This window comes from Pseudophryne corroboree, chromosome 1 (genome assembly GCF_028390025.1).
Source record: "Pseudophryne corroboree isolate aPseCor3 chromosome 1, aPseCor3.hap2, whole genome shotgun sequence".
Lineage (NCBI taxonomy): Eukaryota > Metazoa > Chordata > Amphibia > Anura > Myobatrachidae > Pseudophryne > Pseudophryne corroboree.
Genome location: NC_086444.1, coordinates 229,147,886 through 229,167,472, shown reverse-complemented (window position 1 = coordinate 229,167,472; position 19,587 = coordinate 229,147,886). Strand labels below are relative to the sequence as shown.

Below are 19,587 nucleotides of genomic sequence, written 5' to 3'. Positions count from 1 at the left end.
GGTGTTTCCCAACGCACCCTAACCTCTGGCGGGAAAGGGTAAACAGCCAATACTTTTTAAGAAATTATCAATTGTTATCGGGGGGAAACCCACGCATCATCACACACCTCATTTTATTTCTCAGATTCAGGAAAACTACAGGTAGTTTTTCCCTCACCGAACATAATACCCCTTTTTGGTGGTACTCGTATTATCAGAAATGTATAAAACATTTTCCATTGTCTCAATCATGTAACGTGTGGCCCTACTGGAAAACACGGTTGTCTCTTCACCGTCGACACAGGAGTCAGTATCCGTGTCGGCGTCTGTATCTGCCATCTGAGGTAACGGGCGCTTTTTATATAGAGCTGACACTGTCACGTAATTTTCAACAGTACATCCACTCAGGTGTCGACCCCCTAGGTGGTGACATCACTGTTACAGACACTCTGCTCCGTCTCCACATCATTTTTCTCCTCATACATGTCGACACAAACGTACCGACACACAGCACACACACAGGGAATGCTCTGATAGAGGACAGGACCCCACTAGCCCTTTGGGGAGACAGAGGGAGAGTATGCCAGCACACACCAGAGCGCTATATATATATATATATACAGGGATAACCTTATATAAGTGTTTTTCCCCTTATAGCTGCTGTATGTTTTAATACTGCGCCTAATTAGTGCCCCCCTCTCTTTTTTTAACCCTTTCTGTAGTGTAGTGACTGCAGGGAAGAGCCAGGGAGCTTCCCTCCAACTGAGCTGTGAGGGAAAATGGCGCCAGTGTGCTGAGGAGATAGGCTCCGCCCCCTTTTCGGCGGCCTTATCTCCCGTTTTTCTGTATATTCTGGCAGGGGTTAAATGCATCCATATAGCCCAGGAGCTATATGTGATGTATTTTTTGCCATGTAAGGTATTTTTATCATGTTTTATTGCGTCTCAGGGCGCCCCCCCCAGCGCCCTGCACCCTCAGTGACCGGAGTATGAAGTGTGCTGAGAGCAATGGTGCACAGCTGCAGTGCTGTGCGCTACCTTATTGAAGACAGGAACGTCTTCTGCCGCCGATTTTTCCGGACCTCTTCGCTCTTCTGGCTCTGTAAGGGGGCCGGCGGCGCGGCTCCGGGACCCATCCAGGCTGGGCCTGTGATCGTCCCTCTGGAGCTAATGTCCAGTAGCCAAGAAGCCCAATCCACTCTGCACGCAGGTGAGTTCGCTTCTTCTCCCCTTAGTCCCTCGATGCAGTGAGCCTGTTGCCAGCAGGTCTCACTGAAAATAACAAACCTAAACTAAAACTTTCACTAAGAAGCTCAGGAGAGCCCCTAGTGTGCACCCTTCTCGTCGGGCACAGAAATCTAACTGAGGCTTGGAGGAGGGTCATAGGGGGAGGAGCCAGTGCACACCAGTTAGTCCTAAAGCTTTCTTTAGATGTGCCCAGTCTCCTGCGGAGCCGCTATTCCCCATGGTCCTTACGGAGTCCCCAGCATGGTCCTTACGGAGTCCCCAGCATCCACTTAGGACGTTAGAGAAATTCTTATTCCCTGGTTGCGCAGACAAGCTGCCATAACCACCATGATCTTGGTAAACACCCTGGGTGCTGTAGCTAGCCCGAAGGGCAAAGCTTGGAACTGAAAATGTACTTGTTGGATGGCAAACCTGAGGAAACACTGATGAGACAGTGCTATAGGTACATGTAGGTAAGCATCCCGTACCATCAGAGATACTATGTAGTCTCCCGGTTCCATAGCCAACATTATGGAGCATAACGTCTCCATGTGGAACTTTGGGATCCATATGTATTTGTTGAGCATTTTCAGATTGAGAATTGGTCGATATGACCCATTTGGTTTCTGAAATAGAAATAGATTGGAGTAAAACCCCTGTCCCCTTTGTGATGGAGGTACTGGGACAATCACACCTGACTGCAGTAATTTTTGGACTGCTTCTTGCAGGGCATTGGCCTTCAACTCTATACAAGACGGGCTGGTGCATAAAAATCTTTGAGAAGGCTGCCTCCTGAATGGGAACCCATACCCCTAAGATACTACCTACTGCACCCAAGCATCTGCTGTTGACTGTTGCCATATGTGTGCAAAATGAAGGAGTCGGCCCCCAACCCTGGAATCCTCCAGGCGGAGGCCCGTCTCTTCAAGCTGACGGTTTCTGTTCAGGCTTGGAAGCTGGCTTTTTGCTAGCCCACTGCTTCCTACCCCTGGATTTAAACTGGGTTGTTTAGGCTCCTCTTTAGCTTTCGCTTTACTTTGCCAACGAAATGAGCGAAATTTTAAACCCTTGGACTTAGGGTTATAAGCCAGAAATCGGACCTTTTTCGATTCAGCCTCTGATACTAGGATATCCGATAAAGGTTTTCCAAATAATATATTACCGACAAGAGGCAATGCTTCCAATTCTTTCTTGGATTCCGCATCTGCCTTCCAGGTACGTAGCCAAACTGCTCTGCGAGCGACTACTGTCAAGGCTGAAGCTTTAGAAGCAACTGTACCTACATCAATTGCTGCTTCTTCCAAATACTGGGCAGATTGTCTTAAACGGCAAAATCGATCCTCTTGCTCCCTAGTAGGAGAAAGGATGTCATTCTCTAGTTCCTCTATCCATTCGCGCATTGCCTTTGCTACCCAGGCCGAAGCCATAGCAGGTCTTACCACTGCTCTTACTAGAGAAAATATATTTTTCAAAAGGCTCTCTACCCTTCTGTCTGTGACATCATTTAGTGAGGTAGATGACTGTGGTAAAGCAGATTTATGCACGAGTCGCAGAACATGTGCATCTACTTTTGGAGGAACGTCTCTTTTTGAACAATCCACAGCTGGAAATGGATAATAAGAATCCCATCTTTTAGGAATCTTATACTTTTTAATGGGCACCGCCCAAGACTCATCCATCATTTCCGTCAGCTCATCTGACGCTGAGAATTCAGCTTTCACTGATTTTGTTCGTTTAAATACAGGTGCTTTAGCTTTTAACGCTGTCTTGGCTGGCTCTTCCAACGAGAGTACAGCCTTCACAGCATTAATAAGTTTAGCTACATTTTCTGAACCAAAACTCTGCGACTGATCATCATACGGAGTATTCAAATCTATTGGATCATCATCCGATGTATCATCTTGTGTAGTCTGCCACACAGACGTATCTGTCTTAGTCTTACCTGTCCCCTGGATGCTTGTAGAGGCTACTGGAACCAAACCATAGGAAGGGAGCTGCATGTATGGGTTCATAGTGTAACCTAACCCTTGAGGTGGTGCTACCGGAGCTAACCTGTCCGCTATTGAAGACAGAGTCTTTGCGAACATATTCCATGGTGGCTCTGTTGGTGGTTGAACCAACTCCTATTTTTTACTTCGCTGAAAAGCTAAACAGTTTGCACACAAACCCTCATACGTGACCAATTCATTCATATCAATTACCCCTGACTTACAAGATAAGCATGTTAGGGCTGTAGGAGTGCTTGCTAAATTCTCCTCATCACTTTTGCCGCTCACAGACATGGTAATAATCTGTTATTGACTACACAATTTGTGACTGAAAATCACCCTATATGTCAGTATATAGAGGTGAGATCAATCTGACCACAGTGCACCTGATTTGAGGGTCAGAACAGGACTGACATTACACAGAAAAGTCAGCACACATACTAGCAGTCAGTCACATGTTAAAGCATTAGACATTGCCATATGAGAATACAACCTCCATAACAACTTATACATAAGTAGTAAAATTGTACTTCTGTTTTTTAACTGGTTCTTTTTTCCAACATAACATGCAGAAAACACAGTAATATACAGGTCTCATATGCAATAGGTACTAAAAATTAACTATTCATACTAAGAAGTAGAAAGAATTTTTAGTACTGTATACCCTGCCTCCAGAGCGCGGGATACAGGGAGACTCACCACACTTCCATATCCAAGCAAATACGCTAGTAAGACGCTGAGTGGATTCAGACGCTACTGATGTACACTACCGCACTTGATAACTGATAACGGACACGGTCGCTCACTGACGGACACGGACGCTGAGCGGCCTCCATGTGTATGCAGACGCTAAGGCCTGCGACTCGGTCTGGGCGGGAACTCTAGTGTACACAACCGCAGCGTCTAAGCTGCGACCGAGTACCCTCGTGGTAGCGTCTGAGCCGGAAGTGAGGTCATTCAGTTCATGAAACGAGAGACGCGCGGAAACTGGTCATGAACTCGGAAGAGGGGCGGCCAGGAGAGCGTCTGAATCCCCCTGTTGACTTAAACTCCCAGGATCGCGGCCTCTACCTAGTCCTGGCGCCTACGATCCCCGGAGCGTAGCGCTGTCGCACTCGAGATGTTCGGCGCATCAACACACTGTTTGTAGTCTCCACCAAGTCAGTGTAGCTGTGTCCTGACCCCTCTAGTAAGAGAAAGTCCATAGACTCACCGTCTCCCCATGCTCCGGCCACAGCCTGGTTACGTCTGCTGGACCTGCGAGAACATCCGACACAGACGCCCGTCGAGACAGCACTAATACCTGAAGGTAAGCGATGTTGCGACCCGGTGGGGAGTTGTTGGAGCGACCCTTTCTAGTATGCGTTTAAGACGCTGTTAAAAGAAGTCGCTCAAAAATATAGTAAGTCTATAAAAATAAAATAATAAAAGCTTGAGGCTGCTACTCTCAGCAGCCCTGCGACCATGCGGCTAACTGCCGCACCAAGCAAAAAACTGATTTGACTGAGTCAGTGGGCGGGACTATATGGTGAAGGCCCCAATGCATCCTGGGAGGCCAGAAAGCTCGTGACCGTGTTGGTGCCATTTTCGCTGTCGCTCGACAATATCCCAATGTTATCCTGTGGACCCAGACAGAGAAATAACTACTGTAGTGAACTATATAGCCCATATCGGTAGAAAACATAGTGCATATCGCACCGTGTGTATACACCTTGCGATGCTGATACTCGGTCCCGCAGGGTTGGCATTGCAAGGAAAATTACTGTGCAGGCAGGCCAATATTAAATAGATCGTCATTGTGATGTTGCCGATGGTAACGTTGGCTGATATATCATATAGCGTGTGTACCCACCTGTCATAGCACCACGCTCCAGTGTGCGCTCAGATACGCCAACCTGGCGCATTTGGATGGTTGTGACGTGGGTTTCATTTGAGCCGCCACCACAAACAGTCTGTGTTCACCAGACACTTAAATCACACTTACAAATTCCATGGTTATTACATGCATGTAGCATGGGCCTCTCTAGGCACTTGAATCCATAGAGCACAGAGATAAAGCTGATAAAATTTTTGGATTTATTGAGGACTATCTCCAGGGTTAAGTTACAAGGAAAACAGGTAAACAACAAAGACATACAATTTTGATATATGCACAGGTTGACTTCAAAAAAATACGAGGAATAAAAAGTAAGAGAAACTGAAATAATCTTACTCCGAAGTTTCAGGTCATTCCTAGTGGAAGAGACCACAGGAAAGCAGAATATGGGACCACTCCTAGAAAGAAGCTACTATCTTGAAGAGTGACCACCCAGCAGTCTCTGCATCTGACCCATATAGTTCTGCAACCACTCCTCCCAGCAGCCCCCACCTTTTACCAGGCTGAACAAGGATTGAATCAAGCTAGAAAAAGTGCTAAGCTAAAATGTGTGTCAGCTGTCCTAACTTCCAAGAATGTTGCAAGCAGAAATAAATAAGAAATCTTGTTTTCATTATGACTATTCTCACCGCAATGTTTTTAGCACTGCAAAACACATTGTGGTTAATTGAACTGGCCCGATGTCTAAATTAAAACAACATTTTCACAGACTGGAAAAACTAAAAAATTGATGTCACACATTTTAAATGCTTTTTTCCTAATCAGTGTCTGTAGCAGCACAAATATTGGTGGTGCTCAAGAACCTACAGCTGGATATTACTGCCCTATGATCTTATAGTCATCCATCTTTGCCTCATGTATCCCAAGTTTCCAAGTGACAGGAAACAGAACAGCCTGTAGCCCTGTTCACAGAAGCCCATATTCCAGGAGACAAGTGTGCAGACCTCATGATAATCAGTGAAAACAGAATGGATGGCGAAGAGGTTTGCATAACGTCCTCACAGCACAGAGCTCATAAATTCAATTTCCTATCTGTGTGGAGTTTGTATGTCTTTTTGTGGATTTCCTCTGAGTGCTCTAGTTTCTTCCAAACTCTAAAAACATACTGGTAGGCTAATAGACGTCTGTAAAAAAAATTAATCAGTTTGTGTGCGATAGGAACCATAGATGGTAAGCTCCACTGAGGCAGGTATGGATATTAATGAAGAATATGTGCATGCTATGTGTACGTGTTAATAGATCAGACCCTATGGAGATTATGGGGTTAGATGTTGCAGGGCAAGTTCATGGTTTAGGGAGTGGAAGAGAGCAGTGTATAATACCATAGACAAACTGCTGGTCATTGGAAGAACAATCCCCAAAAAGAGTGCATCAATGTGACACACTTGTTAAACTAATCGGGGAAAAACTGTGCATCAAACTTATTTATATATTTATTTGTGTATGGACTATGACATAATTATGGCACAAATTCAATTTACGGTGACTGTCTCTCCTAATCCTTATTGCTAACGGAGACCAACATATCTGTATGTGCAATGAAGTTACTGAGGGGCAGATGTACTAAGCCTTGGAGAGTAATAAAGTGGACGGAGATAAAGTACCAATCAGCTCCTGTAATTTTCAAACACAGCCTGTAACATGGCAATTAGTTGCTGATTGGTTGGTCCAGTATCTCTTCCAACTTTTCCACTCTCGAAGGCTTAGTACATCTCCCCCTAAAATCTTGAACTTTAACTACAGCAACGTACTGCATTATACTCAGCTTCATTAGCTCATGCTGCACATCACCATCATCAGCAGGGTTGTATATTGTATTCTTACTTCAAGTTCAGAATATGAGACCCCCTAGTCTACTACCATACCCTCCAACAGTACCTTTTTTTATGGTCTGTACCTGCAAAAAAAAAGCTTTGTACCAATTTTTGACTCTCCAAATTAACATTGAAAGTATAGGAAAGAGGGCATGGCCACTCCCCCTTTACCTGTGACCATGCCCCTTTCCTAATTTGTATCGGTTTTCATGTATAATGTTGGAGGGTATGTACTATTACTACCTACATGGGCATCCATTGAGAATAGTAACCTGTGGAGAGAGCCACCTTGCAAAAAGGAGCACGCAAGAATAAGTTTTAATGTTCTGAACAAGTTTAATGACGTTCTGAGGCAGTTTAGTTATGGTTAGTTCTAAATCGAAGTTGGGTAAGGGACCGCTGACGTCACCAGGAGGAGGAGCCATGCTCAAACAGGTTACCCAAAAGGTTGATTCTATTTCGGAGTGGGAGAAGGGACCTTCTGACGTATCTAGGGGAGGAGACACGTCACCAGGGGGAGGAGCTACGGGCGATAGGGTACCCGAAAAGTACCCTTGCGGGCTCGCCACGCTTCGGGCTCGGTGGCTCGCTCCGCTCGCCACCTGATTACTAAAGGTAGTAGATAGTGGCGTGGATAGTAGAGGAACTATCCCGCTGGCCTAGCTCCTCCCCCTTACAGAAAAAGTCCTTTAGCCCACTTGATTCTAGCATCTACATTACCCTAAATGTATGCTCGCCACCAGGTTACTAAAGGTAGTAGTAGATGGTGGCATAGATAGAAGAACTATCCCGCTCGCCTAGCTCCTCCCCCTGCTGACGTGGCTCCTCTCCCTGACATCATAGGTCCTTTAGGCCACTTTATTCTAGCATCTACCGTTTAGTTATGCAAACCAGGGAGTCCCATGGTATGAACTTAATCCTGCATATGTGTGTGTGTGTGTGTGTGTAACTATCTTTAGTGTATATATAATCTTGCCGTGCACTGGCCTGCTGTACTCACATTGTAAGTGAGGAAACTCTTCCCCACGGCCGTGACCAGATAAAACTCCTTGTGCTTCTTGTGATACCGCACTACGTGAGGTATGTGGTTACTGTACAAGCCCAGGGACCGGTACCCGGTGAATAGAACGCTCCCCCGGCTTCCCTGCTCGGCTGCCATGCTCCGACTGTGAGGATGCCCGGCAGCACCGTGATAGACACGTGGGTGCAGGCTGGAGGCTTCAAAACACAGCTTCCAGGAGCAGCTTCCGGGTGAGGCTGAGGGTGCAGCGCCGTAACCCTTCCCCCTTCTCTCATACATACACAGTAGCTCAGGCACATTCTGTTCCGCATGCAACAGCCTATATTTTGCTCAAGTGCTGCCGACCTTGGATTATGCGAGCACAGAGTGTGCGGAAATGCCATTTTATGTTTATTTAATTGCGGGTGAGCTGCAAATGCAAATAGAGAGGGGGCTATTCAGAGGTGGACGCTGCTTATGCGATAATGCAAATGGACGATTTTCTGCATGCGCAGAGTTCACGGTGATCGCATTCCGGACGTATGTGATCAATGCATACTTGCCTACCTGACCCTCTCCATGAGACGATGCTGAAGTCTCGTCTCCATGAGGGAGAAAATGCTCTGTTCCTGGACTTTCCTGGTAATGTATGATTGCCATCTCCTGTGGTGAGCTAGTTAATTGATAAGAAAGGTGTTTCACCACAGGTGATGGCAATCATACATTACCAGGAAAGTCCAGGAACAGAGCATTTTTCTCCCTCATGGAGAGGGTCAGGTAGGCAAGTATGGATCAATGCGATCGTAAAGCAATTGACAAGCTTTCAGGGGGAGCGATATGGCATTGCCATTGGTGGAGAGTTCAGCAGGAAATGCAGGTGTGTCATGGCTGTTTTCGGGGTGGTTCGATGACGTCTGCTGCGTTTCCTGCAATGGGAAACATGGAGCCTGGCTGCATATGCAGGGGGTCTACCTCTGCTTTAGGATTCTGTCTTGCAATCACTTTAAATGTAAAGCCTCATACCCACTAGCCGATATTATGAACAATATCGCTTTCTGAGCGATATTGTTCACAATATCGCCTAGTGTATTCACTCATTATCTTTAATGATGCGTGCTCCCACGTGTCGTTAACGACCCCCTCCCTCGTCTGAACATGTACAGACGAGGGAGGTCCTCGTTAATGACGAGGCATGGCCGTCGTTCCCCCCGCCACTTCCCCGCTGGCATCGGCAAGTATGTATGCACTTGCCGATGCCGGCACCCCGCCGCCACCAATATCGACGTAGGCAGGGGCTCGGCTAGTGTATATGGGGCTTAAATCTAAATCTCTGCACATGTTACATCTCCCCAACCTGCAGTGCAACATGGTTTTGCCTAACTGCTAACTTTTTTGGTTTGCTAACAACTCTGAATAACCCACGTAATACGGTCCGAGTGGTACGATTTGTCAAACAATGTGGACATTCCTGAGGTGTTCCCGATCGATCAACCAATCGTTACGTGTGGATGCACGATATCGTGCATGGTGCTCTCCCGTGGAGTCATCCGTCGCTTCCCCTGATCTTTTTGCATTTTGATCTTTCTGCAGCGGGGTACACTGGTATTCCACAGGGAATAACATTGGGGTGTAGAGTTGGATCTTGATCCAAGGCACCAACAGAAACATATAATTTGACGGCAGATAAGAACCTCTTGGCCCATCTAGTCTGCCCCTTTTTTTTATCCTTGGGTAATCTAAACCCTTTTTGAACCTTAATTCTTTGTAAAGATATTCATTTGCCTATCCCAAGTTTAAATTGCTCTACAGTCTTAGCCTCTACCACATCTGATGGGAGGCTATTCCACTTATCCACTACCCTTTCTGTGAAGTAATTTTTCCTTAAATTTCCCCTGAACCTGCCTCCCTCCAGTTTCAGTGTATGTCCTCGAGTTCTAATACTTCTCTTCCTTTTGAAGAATGCTTCCCTCCTGAACTTTGTTAAAACCTTTGGTATATTTGAAAGTTTCTATCATGTCTCCCTTTTCCCTTCTCTCCTCCATGCTATATATGTTAAGATCTTTTAGCCTTTCCGGGTAAGTTTTGTGATGTAGGCCATGCACCATTTTAGTTGCCCTTCTTTGTACACTCTCTGATGTATTTATAGCCTTCTGGAGATATGGTCTCCAGAACAGGCTAAAGCTTTGACTGTTCCCAGCATGCACTGCACCGCCTCCTCTATAGCCACGCCTCCAGGCACTGGAGCTCAGTTTGTAAGTTGGTGCCTGCAGTGCAGGCAGCTAACAGGTGGGGCTGCGCTAGGCAGCCCTGAAAAGAGCATTTTAAAGAAGAAAGAAGACTTCAAGGGCTGCAGCATAGGCACGTCAGTCTGACATTCTGTACTGCGGCTCCATCACCTCCCTCAGTGGCGCTGCATACTCCCGCGCCCTGGTTGCCGGGTACTTGCAGCGGAGGCTCTCCGGTTCCCTTAAGGCACACATCACTGCTGCTGCTCTCCTGGATCGCGTGGCTGCACTTCAGGGAGGAGGTAAGAGGGTCCCCTAGCTGGGATCCGCCAAAATTGCGATCTGGTCGCGGTCCTAGGAGACGGACCGCGCCGCTGGTGTGGACACTGTGGCCGTGCAGGGACCCCACTATATCCACCAGGGCAGAGAGCACAGGTCGGATTTACTAAAATCCGTTTAACATAGGCTCCATAGTACCTGGTGGTGAAGTCCAGCAGAGGGGATAAGGCGCTGACCTGTAGCCCCTCCCCCAGCTCCAGGCGCCATCTACAACAGGTGTTCCCGCCCTGGAGCTGCATCTCTCTCTCTCTCCCTCACTCCCTGTCAGCGTTTGGGTGCCATTTCACAGAGCTGCGCTGATCCTGGGACTGCTGGGCACTGTCTCATCTGTAAAGCCACCTGTCTCATCAGTGCTGTGCATTTACAGGACACTTAAGTATTCTACATGTCGTTTAGACAGCGTTAGTTAAGAACAAGTGCACTCTATATGAATATTTAGTACAAGTATTCTCTGATATACATCCAGTGTTTACTGTGCATTGTTATATCTGTATACATACATAGCTATGTGTAGTATTACTAGTCCAGTGCAGTTTTATTGATTATATGCTACATGTGACTGTGTGTGCCTATAGCTGCTGTGTGAATTATTTTCAGTGTATCACACATATTGCTATCACTATGGCCCTCATTCCGAGTTGTTCGCTCGGTATTTTTCATCGCATCGCAGTGAAAATCCGCTTAGTACGCATGCGCAATGTTCGCACTGCGACTGCGCCAAGTAACTTTACTATGATGAAAGTATTTTTACTCACGGCTTTTTCTTCGCTCCGGCGATCGTAATGTGATTGACAGGAAATGGGTGTTACTGGGCGGAAACACGGCGTTTCAGGGGCGTGTGGCTGAAAACGCTACCGTTTCCGGAAAAAACGCAGGAGTGGCCGGAGAAACGGTGGGAGTGCCTGGGCGAACGCTGGGTGTGTTTGTGACGTCAACCAGGAACGACAAGCACTGAAATGATCGCACAGGCAGAGTAAGTCTGGAGCTACTCTGAAACTGCTAAGTAGTTAGTAATCGCATTATTGCGAATACATCGGTCGCAATTTTAAGAAGCTAAGATTCACTCCCAGTAGGCGGCGGCTTAGCGTGTGTAACTCTGCTAAATTCGCCTTGCGACCGATCAACTCGGAATGAGGGCCTATATTCTGTATCCTGGGGATGTAAGTGCATCAGGGTCTCATATACCATATAGTGTTCCACAGGATATACTGTTTAGTATTTTTCACTGTGTGTTTCAGTCACTTGATACCGCTTAAATCCACTGTTGTGCTGTGAATTTGGGGTCAAATAACACAGGGGGTTTTTGTCAGGTATTGTGTTTGTCTGGCTATATTGTACTGTTACGCCCTACGGCTACATTCCCAAAAATGTCTGCTACACAATGCGGGAAATCCGCAGACGCTCCTGCATCATGCAGTGCTGACATCACGGATTTATCTGAGGAAAAGATTTCTGCTGAGGGTTCAGGTATTGGGTGTTCTGCCCCACCTAGTCAGCTCGCAGCACCTGTGGCACATCAAGACCCACCTTGGGCTGCATTTTCCAATATGCTGACTACGCTTGTAACACGTCTTACGCCCCCTTGTGGGACCTCCTGTGCCATTACAGCCACATATTGTCCCTGTAGTTAATCCACCATGGGTGGATACTCTGTCAACTCCGTTACAGCAATTAAATCAGTCCTTGGTTAAACAAAAACCTAACCCTCACCCTACTGGGACCAAAGGGTCATCTAAGCGGGCCATTTCTTCCTCACAATCTATTATTTTGGATGATTCATCCGATTCGGATGGGGAATATACTGATCCATCAGATGCTGATACTGCTGCTTCCGATGTTGATTGTACAACACAGGTTGATGTCCCTGACCTAGTGGAGACTATCAAGCTGATTCTTCAGATTGATGATGACGTTGACCCTCCTGACACGTCTAAGAAACCTGATAAGTTCAAACGTCAGAAGGTTACTAAATTAGTTTTACCACATTCTGACCATTTAATTGACATACGTCAAGAATCCAGGTCTTCTCCAGGAAATACATTTTCCCTGTCTAAAAAGATGCTAGCTCATTATCCTATTTCTGCGGAGTTGAGTAACAAATTGGAAACGCCGCCACCAGTGGACTCACATGTAGCCCGTCTTGCGGTGTCATCTACTCTGCCTGTCACCAACGTCACCTCGCTGAAGGAACCGACGGATAAACGTGTGGAAGGTTGCTTGAAGTCTATTTACACCCTTACAGGTGCTGTACATAGACCCACTATGACAGCCTCTTGGGCTGCAAAAGGCATTGAAGCATGGGTTCAAGCTGTTGAGGACTCCGTAAGGACCATGGGGAATAGACGGGCTCCGCAGGAGACATGGGCACTTTAAAAAAGACTTTAGACTCTGGGTGTGCACTGGCTCCTCCCTCTATGCCCCTCCTCCAGACCTCAGTTTTTAGACTGTGCCCAGAAGAGATGGGTGCACTGCAGGGAGCTCTCCTGAGTTTCCTGCTAAGAAAGCTTATTTGTTAGGTTTTTTCTTATTTTCAGGTAGCACTGCTGGCAATAGACTCCCTGCATCGAGGGACTGAGGAGAGAGGGGCAGACCTACTTAAATGATAGTCTCTGCTTCTGGACACCATTAGCTCCAGAGGGAGTGGAACACAGGTTCGTCCTGGGCGTTCATCCCAGAGCCGCGCCGCCGTTCTCCTCACAGAGCCGGAAGAAAAGAAGAAAGAAGACTCTGAGGCGGCAGAAGCCTTTCGGGTGCTTCACTGAGGTAACGCACAGCACTGCAGCTGTGCGCCATTGCTCCCATACACCTCACACACTCCGGTCACTGTAAGGGCGCAGGGGGGGCGCCCTGGGCAGCAGTGAATACCTCTCCTATGGCAAAATGACCTATATACATGTACAGGTGGGCACTGTACATGTATATAAAAGAGCCCCCGCCATGTTTTACAAAGTTTGAGCGGGACAGAAGCCCACCGCCGAGGGGGCGGGGCTTCTCCCTCAGTACTCACCAGCGCCATTTTCTCTCCACAGCACCGCTGAGAGGAAGCTCCCCGGACTCTCCCCTGCTTGACACACGGTGAAAGAGGGTTTTAAAGTAGAGGGGGGGCACATAATTGGCGATTATACATTACAGCAGCGCTACTGGGTAAACATTCTGTGTTTTTCTCCGGGGTCATATAGCGCTGGGGTGTGTGCTGGCATACTCTCTCTCTGTCTCTCCAAAGGGCCTAAAGGGGAATCTGTCTTCAGTAAAGAGTTTCCCTGTGTGTGTGGAGTGTGTCGGTACGCGTGTGTCGACATGTTTGACGATGAAGGCTCGCCTAAGGAGGAGGGGGAGTGCATGATTGTCAGGTCGGCAACGCCGACACCGGACTGGATGGATATGTGGAATGTCTTGAATGCTAATGTAAATTTATTGCATAAGAGATTAGACAAAACTGAGGTTCGCGATCAGTCAGGTAGTCAGACCATGCCTGTCCCAGTGGCACCGGGACCTTCTGGGTCTCAGAAACGCACATTATCCCAGATCACTGACACAGATACTGACTCAGATTCCAGTGTCGACTATGAGGATGCAAAATTACAGCCAAATGTGGCTAATGGTATTCGTTACATGATCATTGCTATTAAAGAGGTTTTGCATATTATTGAGGAACCCCCTGTCCCTGACACGAGGGTACACATGTATAAAGAGAAAAAGCCTGAGATCACCTTTCCGTCCTAATTTGAGCTAAGCGAATTGTGCGAAAAGGCTTGGGAATCTCCAGACAGGAGACTACAAGTTCCCAAAAGGATTCTTATGGTGTATCCCTTCCCACAAAAGGACAGGATACGATGGGAATCTTCGCCTAAAGTAGATAAAGCGTTGACACGCTTATTAAAGAAGGTAGCACTGCCTTCCCAGGATACTGCTACCCTCAAGGATCCTGCGGATCGTAAGCAGGAAGTTACCATGAAGTACATTTACACACATTCTGGTACTATTGTTAGGCCGGCTATGGCATCGGCCTGGGTTTGTAGTGCTGTCGCAGCATGGACAGATTCCTTGTCTACGGAGATTGAGACCCTAGATAAGGATACCATTCTAATGACCCTAGAGCATATCAAGAATGCTGCGTTATATATGAGGGATGCTCAAAGAGACATTTGTTTACTAAGCTCCAGAATAAATACTATGTCTGTTTCTGCTAGGCGACTCTTTGTGGACCCGACAGTGGATGGGGGATGCCGACTCAAAGCGGCATATGGAGTCGTTGCCTTACAAGGGGGAGGAGTTGTTTGGAAAAGGCCTCTCGGACCTTGTCTCTACTGCTACGGCTGGTAAATCGAGTTTTTTACCTTATGTTCCCTCACAACATACTAAGAAGGCACCTCATTACCAAATGCAGTCCTTTCGTTCAAATAAAAGCAAAAAGGTATGGGGATCGTCCTTTCTTGCCAGAGGTAAAGGCAAGGGGAAAAAGCTGCACACAGCTAGTTCCCAGGAGCAGAAGTCCCCCCCCCCCTACGTCTGCAAAATCCACCGCATGACGCTGGGGCTTCCCTGGGGGGGTCAGCTCAAGTGGGGGCTCGTCTTCGATTTTTCAGCCACGTCTGGGTTCACTCACAGGTGGATCCCTGGGCAATAGAGATGCCTCCTCGCCGGTTTTTCAAATCGGCTCTGCCAGCTTCTCCGTCAGAAAGGGAGTTAGTGTTAACTGCAATTCAAAAATTGTACCTGCAACAGGTGATAGTCAAGGTTCCTCTTCTCCAGCAAGGAAAGGGGTATTACTCAACCCTGTTTGTGGTTCCTAAACCGGACGGTTCGGCCAGACACATTTTGAATCTGAAATCCCTGAACCTGTACTTGAAAAAGTTCAAGTTCAAGATGGAATCGCTCAGAGCGGTCATCGCCAGCCTGGAGGGTGGGGATTATATGGTATCCCTGGACATACAGGATGCTTAACTGCACATACCTATTGTCATGTTGCATAAGCAATATCTGCGGTTTGCTATTGGCAACCTACATTATCAATTCCAAGCCTTACCTTTCGGACTAACCACGGCTCCTCGGATCTTCACCAAGGTCATGGCTGCCATGACGGCCCTTCTCTGCTGTCAGGGTATCAGGATCCTGCTGTATCTGGACGACTTGTTGATCCTGGCGAACTCCCCAGAGGTTCTTCTCCGTCATATGGAACTGACGGTCCAATTCCTACAAGCCCACGGGTGGCTCATCAACTGGAAGAAATCCTCGCTGGTCCCTACTCAGAGCATGGTGCACCTGGGGCGTTACTGGACACACACAACCAATGTTTGTTCTTGTCTCCAGAGAAGGTCCTGAAGCGTCAGGACAGAATCAGATGCTTCCTCTCTCGTCCAAGAGTGTCGATACACTTGGCGTTTTTATGTATGATTTTAATTATTTTTTGTTTGTTTTGCAAATACGTGATCCAAACCTACACTGAGTCCGCAATAAGATGCCTGCACCATACCATAAGAATGGAACTCCTCCTCCCATATACCTATATGAATGAGTGGGAGGATCGGGGACATCTGTAATAAAAGTCCCGCGGCTGGAACGCAAACACAGGGTTTTTCCGGAAGTGACGTCACCGGAAGCCGCGACGGTGGAACGCAAATGCGGAAGTCGGGTGCCTTCCGGAGGAGAGAAACGGGAGCGTGTATTGGCGCCAAGGCGGGCTTTCTAAGATAAATGGAAATGCTAAAACGGACTGCAGGATTGGACTTTTTGGAGGGGAATCAATTAGGAAATAGTTGGTAGCTTATCCATGTCTGGAAATAGGTTTTTCCCATTAAACATTAATTGTATGATTAAGAGGGGTATATATAGATAACCCTGGTAGATGGTTGTGTATGCCTTGAGAAAGATACTGCTAAGTATTGAAACGCGTTGGATGACTTGTGTGGACGTTTTTGGGGAGCCTGGGAAGGATCCATAGACGGACGTTTAAGGTGCTGGGGACGCCTGGTTTATGTTTACAACTGCCTTATATTTGTTCCTATATGGTGAGAGTCCATTCACTCCTCTGTGTTTAATATTTTAAAATAAACAGTATTACACTATACTTGTTTTTATTTTTATGACATCCTTCTAACATGGAGATGTGTACGAGAACAAGTGGAAATCCTGTGATAAGATTTATCTTCCTCTGTATATGCGTCATTTGTCTACAAATGGCAGACTTCACAAATGGTGAGAGTCCATTTATTCCCTCTGTTTTTTAAGAAATAGATTTTAAACAGTATCACACTATATCTATTTTCATCTTGTGTATGACAATCAAATATTGTGGAGACGGGTGCCAGAAGAGGTGTGAAATCTGTGAAGAGATCCATCCTTCTCTGTAAATGTGTCATTTGTCTACAAAGGGTAGACTTAATTCATGGTACGGATCCCATTTGTAGTTCTATAAAAGAATTGGTGGATGTAACGGAGTTACACTATTGTGTGTTTCTTTTAAATTTGTTGCATGTTGGAAGAAGATCAGGAACACAATCTGGGTCCGGAATATACAATTCATTTGTGAAATTGTGGGGCGCCTAAGGACGGTTTGATGATATAATTTTTTTACTGTTTCTGTATGTTTGGATGTGAGGTGACATCTTGTCTATCATTAAATAGTCCAAGAGGGCTGCCTATTAGGGCATGTGGGTATCTTCATCATATAAAAAAGATTATCCTTGATGCTCTCTATTGATTGTTTTGACACTCCTACTGGCTTTTTAAATTGACGTGTTGCTATATTCTCTTTCATGTAGCCGGATAGAGAGATCCTTACTTTGTTCTACGAATTCCAAGTCATCCGAGCAGTTCCGTCTTAAGCGTAGGTATTCTCCCTTAGGAACATTTTCTATGGTGGGGGGGAATGTGAACTTGTCTGATGTAAGAGGGTATTGGATGATGTCACTTTCCTATACAATTTTGTGGACAGCATCTGGTTTTTGTCTTTATAGATCAGAACATCCAAAAATGGAAGTTCCTCTTGACTGATATGGTGGGTTAAGTGGATGTTAAGTTCATTGTTGTTTAAATGCTCAATGAAAAGAAGTAGTAATTGTATATCACCTTTCCATATCATCAAGATATCATCAATGTATCTTACCCACATGATGATGTTGGAGGTAAAGGTGTCATTTTGGTTACAGAACACGAATTCCCGCTCCCACCATCCAAGGAAAATGTTAGCGTAAGTGCCCCACAAGCTGCCCCCATTGCTGTGCCTCTGGTCTGTAGGTAATATCTGTTGTTGAAAATGAAAAGATTGTGATTTAATATGAACTGGAGCAGGCCAGCAAGAAAAACATGGAATTTCTTCATTCCCTCCATATTCATAAAATAGTTGACAGCCTCTAACCCTCTATTATGTTCAATCGAGGTATAAAGGGCTTCGACGTCCAAGGAGACCAGATATTGGTTGTCCTCAAGTTTAATATCATGAATTTTACGAAGGACATCAGTGGTGTCCTGGATGAAAGATGGAAGATTCAACACATGATGTCGTAAATGTAAATCGACAAAGATTCTTGCTTTTTCCGTGAGTGATCCAATACTTGATACGATCTGTCTACCTGGTGGTTTCATTATGTCCTTATGTACTTTGGGAAGCATATAGAAGGTGGAAATTCTTGGATGAGCTATCTGAAGGTATTGAAATTCAGAAGATGTAATAGTGCCTTCCTCATGGGCATTGGTGATGATTCTATCGTATCGTATCTTGTAGTTCTCCATGAGGTTAAGAAACACTCTTAGGTAGCATGTCTGCTTTTCTAATTGTCGACGTGCTTCCTGTAAGTACTGTTCTCGGGGCCATATCACCATGTTACCGCCTTTATCTGACAGTTTGATGACGTCCTGCCAGGATTCAATTTCTCTTAATGCTTTCCATTCCCTTCTAGATAAATTTGAATTGTGGAATCCTCTGATTTTCCTAAGATGGATTTGGTTGAATTCCTTTGATACCAATATCATGAACATCTGGACCTCAGGCCTAGTCTGTTCGATCGGGAAAAAAATGAAGATTTTTTTCTTACAAATAAATCTTGTGCTAACCTCCCATTGGGGATTAGCTACCGCTTGGGATTCTGATTCCAGGTCTTTCAAAGCTTCCAATGCTTCTGATTCCAGTACTGATGCCTCCAGTAGCTCTGTATTGCCCACCTCTTCAGCCAGATTGGAATTGTTAAAGTCTGTTCCAGATTCCAGAGTTTTACTGTAGAATTTGGTAAGAAGCAACTTTCTACTAAACAATCTCAAGTCCTTCTCCCATTTGAATCTGTTAAAGTTCTCAGTTGGAGAGTAGGAAAGACTTTTGAACCAACCAGTATATGTGCTTTTAAATTCAAACCTGCACTAACCAGATGATTTAAACCATTGTATACCCCTAATCTTGGGCTACAAACTGGTGAAATGATGGTAATTTTAGTAACCTTATAAGGGCCTCGCTCTAACCAGTGAAGTGAGGATCACGGATTATAACATTTTTCCGGTTAATAATTTTTATATCCTTTATAAACAGCGACACTTTGAACATATGGTTACATGCAACCTACTACCATACCATACTGTATATGCCCAATCTTGTCTGATCTTGGAAGCAATAAAGTATTGGGCCTGGTCAGTACTCGATTGGGAGACCACCAGGGAATACCAGGTGTTGTAGGTTACTTCTTGTACCACACTAGTAAAAGGTTGACCCTGCATGAACGAGGATATATGTTCAGCATATATGCAATTAATGGACAACGACTTAATCAATAAATTCACAGATACAGATTATTCTGTGGTTCACGACTAATTCAGTCAGTAATGTATATTTTTTTGATCTTGTATGTGTGTTTCTATTAAAGTTTTTTTCTATTAAAAGTTATGTTTCAATTCACACATTACTATATCACGGTATAGACCACATTGGTTATTATTCAAACGTGTTTCCGAGATTGAGCGCTCCCAACAAAGGTTACTTTTTCTTCTTCCTTTATTCTCATATTCAGTTACAAAAGGTTGCAAAGATTATAAAAAGTATTAAAAGATCACAAAGGTTACGACGATTGCAAGAAATAAAATAAAATAAAGGGAAAAACAAAGTTCAGATCACCTGAACAGGGTTTGAACAATAGTGGAAGTGAGGACTCGGCCTG

The 19,587-nt window shown here is 45.6% G+C and overlaps 1 protein-coding gene and 1 pseudogene across 1 annotated transcript in view; one reads left to right on the top strand and one right to left on the bottom strand.

Annotated features, from left to right (window-relative positions):
* The window catches only part of WDR36 (WD repeat domain 36), a 260,444-nt gene extending 252,266 nt beyond the window's left edge, over nt 1-8,178 (bottom strand). Inside the window, exon 1 of the mRNA XM_063964112.1 lies at nt 7,884-8,178. Within this exon, the coding sequence (XP_063820182.1) occupies nt 7,884-8,042 (159 nt within the window). The 5' untranslated portion in view covers nt 8,043-8,178. The remainder of the gene's footprint in view (nt 1-7,883) is intronic.
* A 10,815-nt stretch (nt 8,179-18,993) lies between these two features.
* Nucleotides 18,994-19,112, top strand: LOC134944705 (5S ribosomal RNA; annotated as a pseudogene).
* The last annotated feature ends 475 nt before the right edge of the window (nt 19,113-19,587 follow it).